The 16,119-nt window shown below is 37.7% G+C and overlaps 1 protein-coding gene across 2 annotated transcripts in view; it reads right to left on the reverse strand.

Moving 5' to 3' along the window:
- Window positions 1-3,344: 3,344 nt before the first annotated feature.
- The window catches only part of DHX29 (DExH-box helicase 29), a 48,509-nt gene continuing 35,734 nt past the window's right edge, over window positions 3,345-16,119 (reverse strand). Inside the window, exons 19-27 of one of the 2 annotated variants that reach the window (XM_025448000.3) lie at window positions 15,649-15,777; window positions 15,483-15,558; window positions 14,527-14,751; window positions 10,123-10,259; window positions 9,599-9,692; window positions 6,658-6,960; window positions 5,588-5,719; window positions 4,490-4,586; window positions 3,345-3,669 (exon numbers count right to left, since the gene is read on the reverse strand). In XM_025448000.3, coding sequence (XP_025303785.1) covers window positions 3,614-3,669; window positions 4,490-4,586; window positions 5,588-5,719; window positions 6,658-6,960; window positions 9,599-9,692; window positions 10,123-10,259; window positions 14,527-14,751; window positions 15,483-15,558; window positions 15,649-15,777 — 1,249 coding nt within the window. In that variant the 3' untranslated portion in view covers window positions 3,345-3,613. The remainder of the gene's footprint in view (window positions 3,670-4,489; window positions 4,587-5,587; window positions 5,720-6,657; window positions 6,961-9,598; window positions 9,693-10,122; window positions 10,260-14,526; window positions 14,752-15,482; window positions 15,559-15,648; window positions 15,778-16,119) is intronic. The other variant, XR_004813975.2, reaches the window with a different exon arrangement.

The following is a 16,119-nucleotide window of genomic DNA, read 5'->3' on the forward strand; positions in this document are numbered from 1 at the left end:
GGGATTCCTGGGTGGCTCAGCGTTTAAGCATCTGCCTTTGGCTCAGGGTGTGATCCTGGGGTCCCGGGATCGAGTCCCACATTGGGCTTCTTGTGTGGAGCCTGCTTCTCCCTCTGTGTCTCTACCTCTCTCTCTTTTGTCTAGAAGTCAGTGGAGCTCTTCCCATCCTAAAGTATCTCATTCTTCAACCTCTTAGGTTTTGTTTCCTCATCACTTCTATAGAGTACTCTTCATCTGGTGCACCGACCTTTTAGTTTGTATTCATTCTCTAAAAATTAGGCTTTGGGTGTGTGTAGGAGAGTTTATGTAGCAGACCTCTGGTTGCTATCTTGAGAAGGGCCTGCTTGCAGGGTTGGCTCTTGGCTGGAGCCTGACCACTTGGCTTTTGAAAAGTTCCATGTTTTTCAGATAATACTGTTTTGCCTGCTTGGGGGCACTTCATACCTGCTTTCCTTCTGGGAGTCTGGAAGTTTGATAGTTATGATTTTGGTCTTTGTGCCTACATGACAAGCCTCCAGGAAAATACTTGTGGACTGCATCTCAACTGGGCTTCTCTGGGCAGAAAGACTGTACGTGTGTAGGAAGCCTGTGTGTAGATTCCTCCAGATTCTATGTGATGTGTTGTCTTCCCTTGTTCATTCTGTTGTGTATCCTTTCTCTATAATCAACTATAGCCTCTGAGTCCTGCGAGTTCTAGTCAATCTTCAAATGTATGGGTGGCTGTGGGACCTGTGACCGTGTCCTTCTTTGTCACCCTTAATTCATCGGCTCTCTAAAGGTTGATCTCTTTATATTGTAGTCTTTCTTAGTCCATAACATTTGTTGACAATACTCTTGCTTCCAGAAACTCAGACATCCACAAGAAACTGCAGTCATATTTGATATACTCCTTCCTTGTTCTCCGTTCCCTCACACATTATGCATTCATTCAGCAGACATTGACTGAATGCCCGTATGTACCAGGGACTGTGCTCAGTCTACGTTAGTGAGTAAAACAGTGGTGCAGCAGATGGTCTAGTGGGAGAAGTCAGAAAGCAGATGTTACATGTTGAGAAAAGTACTCTGTTGTAATAATAATTAAAAGGGCACATGTACTTCAGGGAGGTTGGTCAGTGAGGAAATCAGTAGGGTGGTCTGTGGAGACAGCATTGATGCAGGGTAAGGTCTCTGGTAAAGAACACAAGCAGTACTTTATGGCAGAGAATAGCATGTGCAAATGTTTAAAAAGCCACTTGGAATCTTCTAGGATTCAAAAGGAGCCTGGTGTAGCTGGGGCACTGTAAGAAATCTGGGAGAGGAGGAAAGGAAGTTGGAGGGTAGTGAGGAACAGAACTTCGTAGGTCATGGTTAGAAGTTTATATTTTAAAGGCCCTGGGAGACCAGAAAGGGTTTAAATCATCTAAGCGATAGGCATATTTTAAAAGATCATTCTTACAAAGATGTAATATAGATGTATACAATGGGGTATTACTCAGGGGTATTACTCAGCTATAAAGGAATGAAATCTTGCCATTTGCAACAAGATGGATGGAACCAGAGGGTATTATGCTGACTGAAATAATTCAGAGAAAGACAAATACCATGTGATTTCACTCATGGGGAATTAAAGGAACCACACAAATGGACAAGGGAAAAAAGAGACCAAGCAGAATAGATTCTTAACTGTAGAGAGCAAACTGATGGTTACCACAGGGGAGGTGGGTCAGGGAAGGGGTGAAATAAGTGATGGGGATTAAGGAGTGTACTTGTCATGATGAACATTGAGTAATGTATAGAGCTGTCGAGTCACTATATTGTATATCCCTGAAACTAAAACAACACTGTATGTTAACTATACTGGAATTAAAATGTGAAAAATAAAAAAAAAAATTAAAAAGCTCATTCTTAATAGAGAAGAATGGTTTACAGAGGAATAGGAAGGGGAGAGCATAGTTTGGAGATTACTACAGTGACGTAGGTGAAAGATCATGGCCTGGGTGGGAGTAACAGCTGAGGAGATAGGAGTGAATGGACTTTGAAATAGGGCATTCTGCAAGATTTTAATTTCAGTTGTCTTTTATCTGCTCTCTCCTTTGGTGCTTATCTCCACTCCCACACCTTTAAGTATGACATCTCTGTGGAAGATTCTAACCCGATGGCCCTAATCCTGATGCCACTATTTGACAATTTCAAAGGAATAATGATATTGTTATATTTCAGAAATTTTCATATGGTTCTAGAGCCATCGCACCTCTGCCACTTTGATCTGGGCAAGTTATTTCACTTGTGCCTTAGTTTCCTCATTTGAACAGTGGGGACAATGTACTGCCTACTCAGGGTTGTTCTGAGGAGTAAATGACTGAATACATAAAAGCCATCTGGGCACCAGCTTACATACGTGAGGTGGTGGGAAGCATTAGTTCTGCTGCAGGACTCCGCAATTTCTCTCTCCATATCACAAACTGAACTTCCTCTAGCACCCAAACTAGCTCTTTGATCTCTGACATCTCTAGTTCTGTTAATGGCATTAGCTAGTGACCCCAAACTGCAATCATAGTTGACTCTTTGCTCTCAATTCCATTATCACACTGTAGGCAGAAAGTTAAAATTAGAGATTGCTGCTAAGTAGTATTTTTACTTCTACCTGCAAAGTGAAAGTTACAGATTCTTTTATTTATTAATCAACAAATACTGAATACCTGTTATGAGAATCAAGCAGTTTGGGGCTAGATTCCTATTCTCATCTTTTTTCCTTCAGATAGAATTCCTGCCATTTGGTCTACACAGGACTATTTCTGAAGTTCCTCAACAATTTTGGCTGGAAATGAGGGGAAAATTCCTCTCTGTAATCAAAATGGAGTTTGAAAAGATTCTCAGTCAGTGAAACAACTGAAGCCCCTGAAAAATATTTAAGCATAGTTTACTATCTCAAAGTTCCTGATTTACTAACTTAATTATGGGTATAAAAAATGGTTTAAGGGCATTGATACCAAAGCTTAGGAGTGAGGAAAATGGTGTAAGCTGTCCATCCCAAGGTTATCACTAGCAGTAGCCATTCCTGCCTGTTCTCTAGCAGTACATCTTAATGTGTAGTAAACAGGTAGTATCTATTATTAATACTTATGTAAGTTTTTATTTGGTTATCAAATATTAAACTGACTTCTAAAGTTGTTCCTTTTCACAGAAATTTAATTACAACTGGTTTTGGAGCTCATTTTCTCTTCTGGTCATGGAGGTCTAAACTCTCCAGGTGAGAAGGACTGGTAGAGGATAAGGTGTATGTATACATAGGAATCAAGACCCTAAGTTACAGAGGCTACAGACACAGGCCTTGCCCAGAGGCACATAATGATGAATAAAGCATGGATGATACCAAAGAATTTATTGTAAATGTAGTGGTTAAATACACTGCAAATAATTATCATTAAAAAGGAACTAGAAAATTACACATTTTTAAAGTATGTGCTTTTTCCACCACCTTTAAGTTAGGGCTAGTATACCAACATTTAAGTATTGAAATACTTGAGTGATGGTCCATTTTCACATAATTTCATGACCATATCTTCATCTTTTTTTGTGTGTGTATCCATATCTTCATCTTAATTTTGAAAGCAGTTGAGCATGATGTGAAGTTTCAATTATGATTCTCTGTTTTTATCAGTTCTGTAATGATCTGCAGAATCTTGTCATCTGAATGGAAGGAAAAAAAAAACCCATCAACAAATTCATCACTGGCTGAATTCCCAATGTATACATATGTGAACAGCATTCTTCATTGAAAGATTCTTCTAAATTAGAATACAATACTAATACTAGCAATATTCACTCTAAATCTACAGATGTCCACAAAATAGAATATGTTGCCCTGTAAATATTATTAATTATTGTTATAATTATTTGATACCTACTTTGACAAAAAGTAGGCTAAAGCCCAGAGATGATGCGATGTAACTACTGTCCTTTATAAGGAATTATTTCTTTAAAAATTCCTTTAAGACAGGGTTTCCTAACTTTTCACCTGGCTCAGATATCAGTTGCTCCATGTTTAGTCCAAAGGAAACAAAAACTTAACAGGGAAGGCTCCTGGAGAGGTGTCAATAGGGAAGTGACAGATCTCTCTACACAACAAAAGTATCAAACACCAATTAATTTGACAAACAGAGCAACAGAGGCTACAGTATTTGCTAAGGAGGTTTTGTTACATGCTGGAAACCTCACAGAGAGTCCCTTATAATCAAAGTTTACAATGCTCAGTTTTACCATCCTTTTTTCTGTGAAATGGCCATAAGTTTAGAAGTGAAGCTGAGAAGAAGAAAGAGTAAAAGAATCAGGAGGATAATTAGAATGTGAACAATAAGGCATTGTCTGGGAGTCTGACAGAATTCAGCATAAAATAAATTTTATGAAAATTTTTAATCACATGGACTGTAAGACTTCAGTGTGCTCTAATATAATACTCCAATGTTTAAAAATAGGTGGTTTTCTACTTACATTATAATCAAATACTTACTTTCAAGGGACATCTTAGGATTTTCAAGCTTTTTTCTTAAAACAGAATCAATGAGAACTCTAAGCTGCTTGAAAATTACGGCTATTTTCACAGGGGCCTGGTGAGAGGAGATGACAAATGGGTCAAAGTTAATTCCTGGGAGTGTGAATGTGTTTCAATAAATAAAGGTAAGCATGATACCTCATGATCTGCTTTAGCACATCTTGACTTTAATATAAAATGTTATTAGAAAAATAGAGGCAAATTACTCTCTGTAGCTTCTCTTACAATAACTCTGCAGGAGTAAAGACTGCAATTTTGGGGAAGGAATTAACAGCTTAATGACATGTAATTTACTAACCTTAAAAGTATACTCATAGGTAAGTGTGCAATTCAGTGACTTTTAGTATATTTATGCAGTTGTACAACCATGACCACAATCCAGTTAGATGATTTCTACCACCTTGTCCTCTTGGAGACAGCTGCATCTATTTTTAAAGTTGTATTTAAGTTTACTTCTCCAGTCTTAGACAAATCATGATAGCATACAGTAACAGAATGTATTAGATCTGTTTAAGCTGGTCAGTGTTGATGGGGTCACAAAGAAATAAGCTTATTGCCCATAGTGATGATTGGTCTAATTTTTCCAGAGAAAAACTTGACCATACTCATTAAAAGCTATCACTCAGTCTATGTCTTCTTATAGGTGGCACAATTGGCAGAAGGAACTTAAGTTTGAGGATCTAATAGTTCTAGGTTTAAGTCTTGCTTGGCCAATAACAATTTAAACTAAGAAAATTATTTAAACTACAGAAGTTAATAATAAGGTTATTAGGTTATTAAATTTGGGATAGTCCATGTATAATTAACTATTGAAGTACACAACACATAGCCAAGTTATTACTGATAATAAATGCAATCTGTAATAGCACTATAATTTGATTATCCTATTTAAACAGATTTAAAACAATATAAGTGAGATAAAATAAGGAAGTCTCCCTCTTTAAAAGTCACATTATAGGAAGAAATTATGCAAATGCCAATAAAATTTTAAAAATCTGCCTCAATAGTACTGCAAGTAGAAAACTTTAATGTTATGAGAGCAGTGGTAGCACGTACCTGAAAATAGATCCAGCCATCAACAGAAAGAAGACGTTCCCGGTGTTGAACTTCGATATCACCACCAAAAAGCAAAACTGGAAAAGGGGTTATTAGGGTAGTTTCCCTCAGATAAACTCGGGTATACCTTACCTGCATAGGAATAAAGAGGGGAAAAAAAAACAACAACAAAAACTTCACAGCCTAAAAATCTAAGAAATTCATTTATGTTCCATGTAAGCATTTTTTATAATTTACTCCTACAAGTTTTGTAAAGCTGCCTTTATATTCTCATATGTGCATAGTCTGCCAACTTTATAATCATCACATTTGCCATCTGTGCAATTACACTATTAAAAGCCACTTTAAAACATTAATTGCAAGGGTGAATTATATACCTTGAACATAAATGAAACTATGAACAAGCAATTTTATAATGCCAATGCTGTAAATTAGCTGCAAAAAAAAAAAACTGTTTCATAGAGTCTGGTTTCTAGACCAATATTCAGCTATGGCCCCTAGTCAATAATTCGTCATGTTTTACATTTAAGTTTTATTAGAGGCTAATGGTTTTATGAGCCAGTGCTTGAAATTATGGATCCTTGTTATTTTACAGCAAGCTGTAAAAGATTTTTTTTAAAATGGTAATCTCTAAATAATTGCTTTTAAATTATCTTGGGTTACATTGTGACTCAAACTGTTGCCAGATCATATAAAGTTCTAATTCCGTATCCCCCTTATTTGGAATGCACATATAACATGTCTTTGTTCTCTGTTGAGGTAGTACCTTTTGGTGAAATCTCTGGGAACTGACACATTACTAAAGAATATCTATTTGCTATAATTGTCTTTATCTCAAGTAGGAAAGATGATGGTCAGAATGGAAACCTTAATATTTTTCTTTCCTTAAGCGAAAGAAATAAAGGACTTTTTTTTTTATGAGAAACTATACACATACAGATTTCAAATATGTACAGAAATAAATAGCTCAATTTGCGAACCAGATATAATACTTGTGGGACACCCTAACTTGTTACAACTGACTTCTAGAAAAATGCCCTGAATAGTGGAATTAAGAATGAGCACTTTACCTTCTCCTGGTATAAGAGCCATCCGTAAGTTTGCAAATCTCGATTTACTGAGGATGGATGTACTTGTGCTTTGCCTTGGGCTGTCTCCACAATGCAAGCCAACTTTTCTGTAACATCAACTGACTTTGTATAGATTATCTTCCCCACGTTGTCATATAGTCCAGCGGCCAGAACAGCTTTAAGAAGGGCAATTTCTTGGAAGGGAAGGGTCTGTGAGGCTCTGTTTTCTTCCCAGTCATTAGATGTTGTGGATGATGAAAATCCTGCTGCCTTAACCAACTTCATTAACTCCTGCTTTACATCCTGGATTGGTTTATGTCAAGAAGAGACAAGATCATTACTGATTAAAATAGAAACATGACAAATAACCCTCTAAATATTATACTGCTGTTTCCTATCAAAATTGATAGGATGCCAAATTATTATTTAGTTAACTACAGCTCAAATAAAACAAGGGAGGAAAAAAAGATCCTGGTAAATCAAGGACTGAAGAGTTACCTATTTCCATATCCCAAGACTTTAGATGTCATAAAACATCTCAAAAATGTGAGAGGAATAAAAGTGTGCCTGAACATATCATATCTGCACTTAATCTAGTTACTTCAGTAGTAGGTCTTATCTCCACTCAATGAAGACAGTCATACAGAGGGCTAACACTGAGGAAGAACTGGAGAGGAATCTTGACCCTGGACTGCAAATACTTTGTCCACTTTGTTCACCTCTGGGAATCTCACCTACACCTTCATTTAATCTAAAATAGTTGCCTATGGGACGCCTGGTTGGCCCAGCGGTTTAGCGCCACCTTCGGCCCAGGGCGTGATCCTGGATTGAGTCCCACATTGGGGTCTCTGCATGGAGCCTGCTTCTCCCTCTGCCTGTGTCTCTGCCTCTCTCTCTCTCTGTCGCTCATGAATAAATAAAAATATTTTAAAATTATTTTTTAATATTTTTAAAAATATTTTATTTATTTATTAGAGATAGAGAGAGAGGCAGAGATACAAGCAGAGGGAGAAGCAGGCTCCATGCAGGGAGCCCGACGTGGGACTTGATCCCGGGTCTCCAGGATCCCGCCCTGGACCAAAGGTGGCGCTAAACCGCTGAGCCACCGGGGCCGCCCTAAATAAAAATCTTAAAAAAAAAAAAAAAAAAAAAAAAAAAAAAAAATTGCCTAAAATCTTTAACTACCTTTAGGAACTAGGTACCAATCGGCTTAAGCCCTTTAAGATTTCACCCCTATAGGGTGAGCATTTTTCAAAGTAAACAGGATGCAAGCAATTAAATGGGACATTTACATTTAGGATTTCCTTTAGGTTTCTGGTTTGGGGCTTAAGAGACTTTGATTCCAGGTGAGAAAAGGCCAAAGAGCCACAACACCACAGGGTAGGTGAAGAGATAGAAAACACTGCAGTCCAGGGGAGGTGAAGAAAAGGATCACAGAAAGAAGGAGGCAACTTGGCAGTTGGAAGGAAGTGGAGACAAAGGAGTGTTGATTTAGCTCTGTACATCTTGAATCCCAGTGAGTTAGTCCAGAGGTAGCTGTTTATTCAATTTATCCCTTTATCTACTTGTAGAAGGACAATATTGGAGATGTCCCTGCTCTTTTCTCAGCCTTTATTTTCTTTTTCTTTTTTTTTAAAGATTTTATTTATTTATTCATGAGAATACACAGAGAGGAGATAGAGAGAGGCAGAGACACAGGTAGAGGGAGAAGCAGGCTCCATGCAGGGAGCCTGACGAGGGACTTGATCCCGGGTCTCTAGGATCATGTCCTGGGCTGAAGGCGGCGCTAAACCGCTGAGCCACCCGGGCTGCATCTCAGCCTTTATTTTCAATCACACACACACAAAAATGGTTTAAGTTATATGGGAATAAAATAACCTTTTAAAATATGGGCACGGAATAGAGGAATTATGTGAGATACATTATTTTCTGAATACTTTTATAGCATATCTGTAGTAAAAACTGTTGCCTTTAGATGGTGTACTACACACCATTTCCTATGCACAGTGAACATTAATTATTTGCAGAGGAGTTCTGCTTTTTGCTATCACTTGTCTTTATATTTTAACTATATTTGTACTTTCTCTCCTCCAAGAAATAATTCTGGTCCTCAAAAATAGTCAAAATCTAAGTGATGGGGCAGCCCAGGTGGCTCAGTGGTTTAGTGCCGCCTTCAGCTCAGGGTGTGATCCTGGAGACCCGGGATTGAGTCTCAGATCAGGCTCCCTGCATGGAGCCTGCTTCTCCCTCTGCCTGTGTCTCTGCCTCTCTCTCTCTTTCATGAATAAATAAAATCTTAAAAAAAATCTGAGTGATGGGCACAGCTATTAGATTTTCTGTCCCAAAAGTCAGATTTATAAATCTGGTCACCATCAGCCACAGTACAGTATGATGCCTTGGATGCCTTTCCAGAACTATCATCCTACCTAAGTAGCTACCAACTAAGTAGGTGGCCTAATATTTAGGAAAATAAAAAATAATTTCACTAAAAGGAATCAAGGCTCTAAGGAAAAATGACTAGATTCCAAGCCTTGGAAGCATCTTATGATTATTATCTAAAACTGTTAAATGTTATTTTAAATCACTGTGTAATACAAGAAAATTATCTATTGGGAGAAACAACCAAACAAAAAATTACAAATTTTATTTATTTATTCATAGACACAGAGAGAGAGAGGCAGAGACACAGGCAGAGGGAGAAGCAGGTTCCATGCAGGGAGCCTGATGTGGGACTCGATCCTGGGTCTCCAAGATCACCCCCTGGGACTGAAGGTGGCGCTAAACAACTGAGCCACCCAGGCTGCCCCAAATTTTTTAATTCAGTAAATTAAATCTGTACTATGTGTCAAGCACTATCCTAGGCATTTCTTTTTCTAAAAAACCAAACAAACCCTATGAGTCAACCTTATGACTCTGAATTAGGAAACTGTTTTAAACTTACCTCTAGGGTTAACAGTGATGTTCTATTCAGAAAGTTCCTCCGGCAATATGCTATTTCAGACCGATAGCCTCCTTCTTGCCGTGCTTTCTTCCATCTAGGAAAATAAAACGACCAAAGTTCAACATGTTTTCAAACTCTCTCTCTCAGAGGTACTAACTAAAGTAAGCTTTAATTAGTTACTCAAGAGGGGGATCTTAAAAAAAAAGAGGGGGAATCTTAATTGTTGTAGGAGCTACTAATTGAATTTAAGAATATGCACTGCGATACTGAGATTTTTCTTTTGTGTAGAATAGCAAATTATTAACTCCAAATATGAGATAATATAGGTACAATACAAAGTACATGATTTTTGAATTTTAGAAAGGACTATAAAAGTACGAATCTTTGAAGTAATTATACCTTGACAGATAAAGTAATTAGAATGTAAATCTTACATATATCTTTTTAATGAAAGTCAAAACCATTTTAAAAATAAATAACCTCAGGTCATTGACTTATTGACAACACCCAGATTATTTCTTTACCCTAGGTATGCGTTGTAGATCGTCAGGTGATCTGAATCAGCCATAGCCAAAGCTGATTTTGCAAGATCTGCCTCATCTTTCCGACCAATCGGTGTAGTAAAAGGAGACTTCTCGGTCATCACTGCAGCTAGTGTTGCCTATCCATAAATAACCAAAACATTTATCATTAAAGAGGTATACTTGGAAGGATGGTTTGTAAAAGAAAGCACATCATAAAACCATCCCACTTTCAAGTTGAATATTTGTTCTTTTCCAATACCTTTATTGTGTTCTGCAATAGCTAACATTTTAGTTACTTTGGGCTTCATTTTGTGTAATTTTAACAATATATCACTTTTAGACCATACTTACTTACTTTTTAAATTATGTTTCATTTTTATTATTATTTAAAAAGATTTTATTTATTTATTCATGAGAGACAGAGAGGCAGAGGGAGAAGCAGGCTCCCCACAAGGAGCCCAATGTGGGACTCAATCCTGGACACCGGGATCATGCCCTGAGATGAAGGCAGCTGTTCAACCGCTGAGCCATTCAGGCATCCCTTAATTTTATTTAAATTCAATTAATTAACATATAATGTATTATTGGTTTCAGAGGTGGAAGTCAGTGATTTATCAGTCTTATATAATACCCAGTGCTTATTACATCACATGCCCTCCTTAATGTTCATTACCCAGATACTTCCTCCTCCTACACCCATCCCCTCCAGTGACCCTCAGTTTGTTTCCTATGATTAAGAGTCTCTTATGGTTTGTCCCCCTCTGATTTCATTTTATTTTTTCTTCTCTTATGATCCTGTTTTGTTTCTTAAATTCTATACATGAGTGAGATCATATAATTGTTTCTCTAACTTATTTCGCTTAGCATAATATCCTCTAGTTCCATCCACGTCACTGCAAATGGCAAGATTTCATTTTTTTGATGGCTGAGTAGTATTCCATTGTGTATAGATCACATCTTCTTTATCCATTTTTTTAAAAAATTTATTTATTTATTCATTCATTCATGACAGAGTGAGAGAGAGAGGCAGACACAGAGGCAGAGAGAGAAGCAGGCTCCATGTAGGGAGCCCGAGGTGGAACTTGATCCCAGGTCTCCAGGATCATACCCTGGGCTGAAGGTGGCGCTAAACCACTGATCCACCTGGGCTGCCCCTCTTTATTCATTCATCTGTCCATAGACATCTGGGCTCTTCCCAGATTTGTATTTTCCTGATGCTGAGTAATGTTGAGCATTTTATCTTCTCCCATTCTGTTGGCTGTCCTTTGACTTTGTCAACTTGTTTCCTTTGCTGTGCCAAAGGTTTTATCCTGATGAAGTCCTAATAGTTCCTGTTTTCCTTGTTTCCCTTGCCTTTGGAGATGTGTCTAGCAAGAAGTTGCTGCAGCCAAGGTCACAGAGGTTGCTCCCTATGTTCTCCTCTATGATTTTGATGGATTCCTGTATCACATTTAGGTCTTTCATTCATTTTGAGTCTATTTTTGTGTATGGTGTGAGGAAATGGTCCAGTTTCATTCTTCTCCATGTGTCTGTCCCAATTTTCCCAACACCATTTGTTGAAGACACCATCTTTTTTCCACTGGATATTCTTTCCTGCTTTGTTGAAGATGAGTTGACCACAGAGTTGAGGGTCCATTTCTGGGTTCTCTATTCTGTTCCATTGATCTTTGTGTCTGTTTTTGTGCTAGTACCATACTGTCTTGATGATTACAGCTTTGTAACAGAGCTTGAAGTCTAGAATTGTGATGCTATCAGTTCTAGTTTTTTCAATATTCCTTTGGCTATTTGTGGTCTTTTCTGGTTCCATACAAATTTTAGGATTATTTGTTCCAACTTTGTGATGTAAGTTGATGGTATTTTGATAGGGATTGCATTGAATGTATAGATTCCTCTAGGTAGCATAGATATTTTAACATATTTGTTCTTCCAATCCACCAGCATGGAATGTTTTCCTATGTCTTTGTGTCTTCCTCAATTTCTTTCATAAGTGTTCTGTAGTTTTCTGAGTACAGATCTTTTGCCTCTTTGGATAGGTTTATTCCTAGGTTATGGTTTTGGGTGCAACTGTAAATGGGACTGACTCCTTAGTTTCTCTTTCTTCTGTCTTAGTGTATAGAAATGCTGATTGTATTGTGTATAGAAAAGTGTATAGATAGTGTATAGAAAAGACTGATTTCTGTGCATTGATTTTATATCCTGCCATGCTGCTAAACTCCTGTATGAGTTCTAACAATTTTGAGGTAGAGTCTTTGGGTTTTCCATATAGAGTATCAGGTCATATGCAGAGTAAGAGGTTGACTTCTTGCCAATTTGGATGCTTTTTTATTTCTTTTGTGTGATTGCTGAGGCAAGGACTTCTAGTACTACATTGAACAGCAGTGGTGGTAGTGGACATCTCTGCCATGTTCCTGACGTTAGGGGAAAAGTTCTGTTTTCCCCATTGAGAATGATAATCACCATGGGCTCTTTGTAGATGGCTTTTATGATTCTAAGGTATGTTCCCTCTATCCCTACACCACGAAGAGTTTTAATCAAGAAAAGATGCTGTACTTCTTAAAAAAAAAAAAAAAAAAAAAAAGGGGTGCCTGGGTGGCTCAGCGTTTGAGCGTCTGCCCTTGGCTCAGGGCGTGATCTGAGGGTCCTGGGATCAAGTCTCGCATCGGGCTCTCTGCATGGAACCTGCTTCTCCCTCTTCCTATGTCTCTGCCTTTGTCTCTCTCATGAATAAACAAATTCTTAAAAAAAAAAAAGATGCTGTACTTTGTCAAATCCTTTTTCTGCATTTATTGAGAGGATCATATGGCTCTTGTCCTTTCTTTTATTAACGTAGTGTACCACATTGACTGATTTGTAGATGCTGAACCACCCTTGCAGCCCAGGAATAAATCCCACTTGGTCGTGGTGAATGATCCTCTTAATGTACTTGTTGGATCCTAACTGGCTAGTATTTTGGTGAGGATTTTGGCATCCATGTCTGTCCGGAATATTGGTCTATAATTCTCCTTTTTGGTGGGGTCTTTGTCTGGTTTGGGGATCAAGGTGATACTGGCGATACTGGCTTCATAGAATGAGTTTGGAAGTTTTCCTTCCACTTTTAGTTTTTGAAGTAGCTTCAGAATAGGTATTAATTCTTTAAATGTTTGGTGGAATTCCCCTGGAAAGCCATCTGGCCCTGAACTCTTGTTGGGAGGTTTTTGAGGACTGCTTCAATATCCTTCCTGGTTTGGGGTCTGTTCAGATTTTCTATTTCTTTGTTTCAATTTTGGTAGTTTATATGTCTCTAGGAATGCATCCATTTCTTCCAGGTTGCCTAATTTGTTGGCATATAGTTGCTTATAGTATGTTTTTATAATTGTATTTCTTCGGTGTTGGTTGTGATCTTTCCTCTTATTTGAGCCCTTTCTCTTTTTTTTTTGGTAAGTCTGGCCAAGGGGTTTATCAATCTTTGAGGAGGTCACATCAGAATCAAAGACAAAAACCTGAGTTTGTGTATAGGGATTTATAGTTTGTCACACAGTTAGAAGCAATCCCAGAACCACAGCTCATCTATCTTGACTTTTAACCTACTCAATTTCCATTGCCTGAAATGCTCTTTAAATAATTTAAAAATAATTTGGAGTGCCTCATGACCCATTTGTGGTTGTTGAAGTTTTTCAGATCAATTATCAGGACAGAGGTTATTTTTTGGACTCAACACAATTTTAGTGAGTATTCCTAATACTAGAGCAACAGACTAGAGTATGTTACACTCTCTTCATTCTATTTTTAAACAGCCTGATTTGTAGTCCCAGAAAAGGCCACAGACTGGTAATACTGGAAAGTTAAAATGATGCAGGTATATGAGCCCCAAGATTCAGAAAGAGACACAAAATTAGTTAACTCTGAATAATTTGATAAAATAGAAATGCTAGTAATTGCTGGCTCAGAGAGAGAGACAATGTAGAAAAAGAGAAGAAAGAGTTTGATTCTTCATAGAAAAGTCTGTGGAGCTCAAAGCTTTCTAAGAATCATCTACTATAAAGGGGTGCCTGGGTGGCCAGTCGATTGAGCATTGGACACTTGATTTTAGCTCAGGGTCATAGGAACCCCGGTCAGGCTCTGTGCTGGACGTGATGCCTGCTTAAGATTTTCTCTTTCTGTCCACATCCCCCTCCAGCTTGCTTGATCTCTCAAGGGGGAAAAAAAAATCTATGTATTCAATTAAATATTTCAAGTGGGATTTTTGATAGTAAAAGTCTAGACAAGCCAAACCCATTTACAAAATAGTACCTATGGTAGTATACTTAAGGAAATGAATAAATATTACCTTGTATATAACTATAAAAAGTTAAAAATTATTTCCAAACTTAGTAATTTCTCAGCCCAAATGATAGTTAAAGTGAAGAAGAGCAACATTCATCTTACCACTGGGTCAAGGCAGCCAAATATGGCACCAAATATGAGCATCTTGCCAATCTTGACATTCACAGGCAAAGCTGCAAGGTGTTGGCCCAGTGGTGTCAGTGTAGGCTCATTTAATTCACATGCTCCAATTTTTCGGAGTAAATTCATTGCATTGCTGATTACTTGAAGCTGAGGAGGATCTAAGGCTTTGGAGAGGAAATCTTCAGGAGAACCAAGATTGCATTTCTGCACATTAAAAAAAGAGTGATAAATCAGTATGTTATTAGAAAGAATTGATCAAAGAGATGGTCAAATTGGAACTAAATTCTAAGCAAAGAGACATAAGTATCTGAGTAAGGCTATCTTATTTTTTCTTATAACTGGGAGCGTGTGAGAGACTGTGTATGTGTGTTAAGGATTGGCGTGAGGACGAGATCTTCTAGTCCATATTTTTAGTTTCTTCATTCCTGATTTTTGCAAAGTCAAAATCTAAGAACTGAAGGATATTATAGATCTTTCAGACTAGGAAGCCCTTGGTCTAGGTCAGGGTTTCTCAATCTCAGCATTGTTCTTTTGGGCCAGATAATTCTTTAAGGGACTGTGCTGTGCCATATAGAATGTTTAGGGGTAGTCCCTGGCCTCTACCTATAAATGCCCATGTAGCATGGCCTCCTCCTCCCCCCCCAGTTCTGGCAACCAAAATATCTGAAGACATGGCCAAGTGACCCCTAGTGAGCAACATTATTCCCAGTTGAGACCTACTGTTAGTCTATTAAGGGTGAGTGCCTGTGGTAGAATTTAAGCACAGTGTGTTACTTATAAAAAGATGGGGGAGGGAGTATTTACTCAAGAGTAAATAAAATCATTGAAAATGTAGAAAACACAGGGTAAGAGAAGTTTAAGTCTTCTGTTTTTTTTTTCTTTTTTAGAAAGGAGTAAAGAATGAGAAAATAGCATTTGAGTCCCTGTGGGATTACCATAATATGAAGACATAATTCCTCCAAAGGCACACGCAAGATTTCTGGGACAGAATAGTCCATAAAGCCTTCAAATCTGAAAAATAATATTAAACACTTCACCTATTATCAGAAATGCCACACTATGACGACTGATGTATCTTTTATTTCCAATGCAGTGTCATACCTTTCTCTTGTGTACATCCGGAAGCAGAAGCCATCTCGGACCCTCCCAGCTCTTCCCTGGCGCTGCAGAGCACTTGCTTTACTGACAAACGTCTCAACCAAAGAACTCATCTGACTGCTTTCATGGTACCTGAAGAAAGTTTTAGGAGAGAATGTTCAAAGGACTTAAATAAAAATCTGAAAAAAGCTGGAAATAGGTGATTGTTAAAATTACATTGAAGACAGGCTAAAAAAAATCTATCATAATTGTGGACCACTATTTTTCAAGTCATGTTTTGTATTTAAGTAATTTAGCACTTCACAAATTAAATCTCATACTATCAAAGTAAAAGCTTTAGATACCTCTACAAGGGAAAAACCTATTTAACTTAATTTACCCTTTCCCAAATTAATCTTTTTTTTTTTTTTAAATTTTTATTTATTTATGATAGTCACAGAGAGAGAGAGAGAGGCAGAGACACAGGCAGAGGGA

Source organism: Canis lupus, chromosome 2, assembly GCF_003254725.2.
Source record: "Canis lupus dingo isolate Sandy chromosome 2, ASM325472v2, whole genome shotgun sequence".
In the NCBI taxonomy this organism is placed as follows: domain Eukaryota; kingdom Metazoa; phylum Chordata; class Mammalia; order Carnivora; family Canidae; genus Canis; species Canis lupus.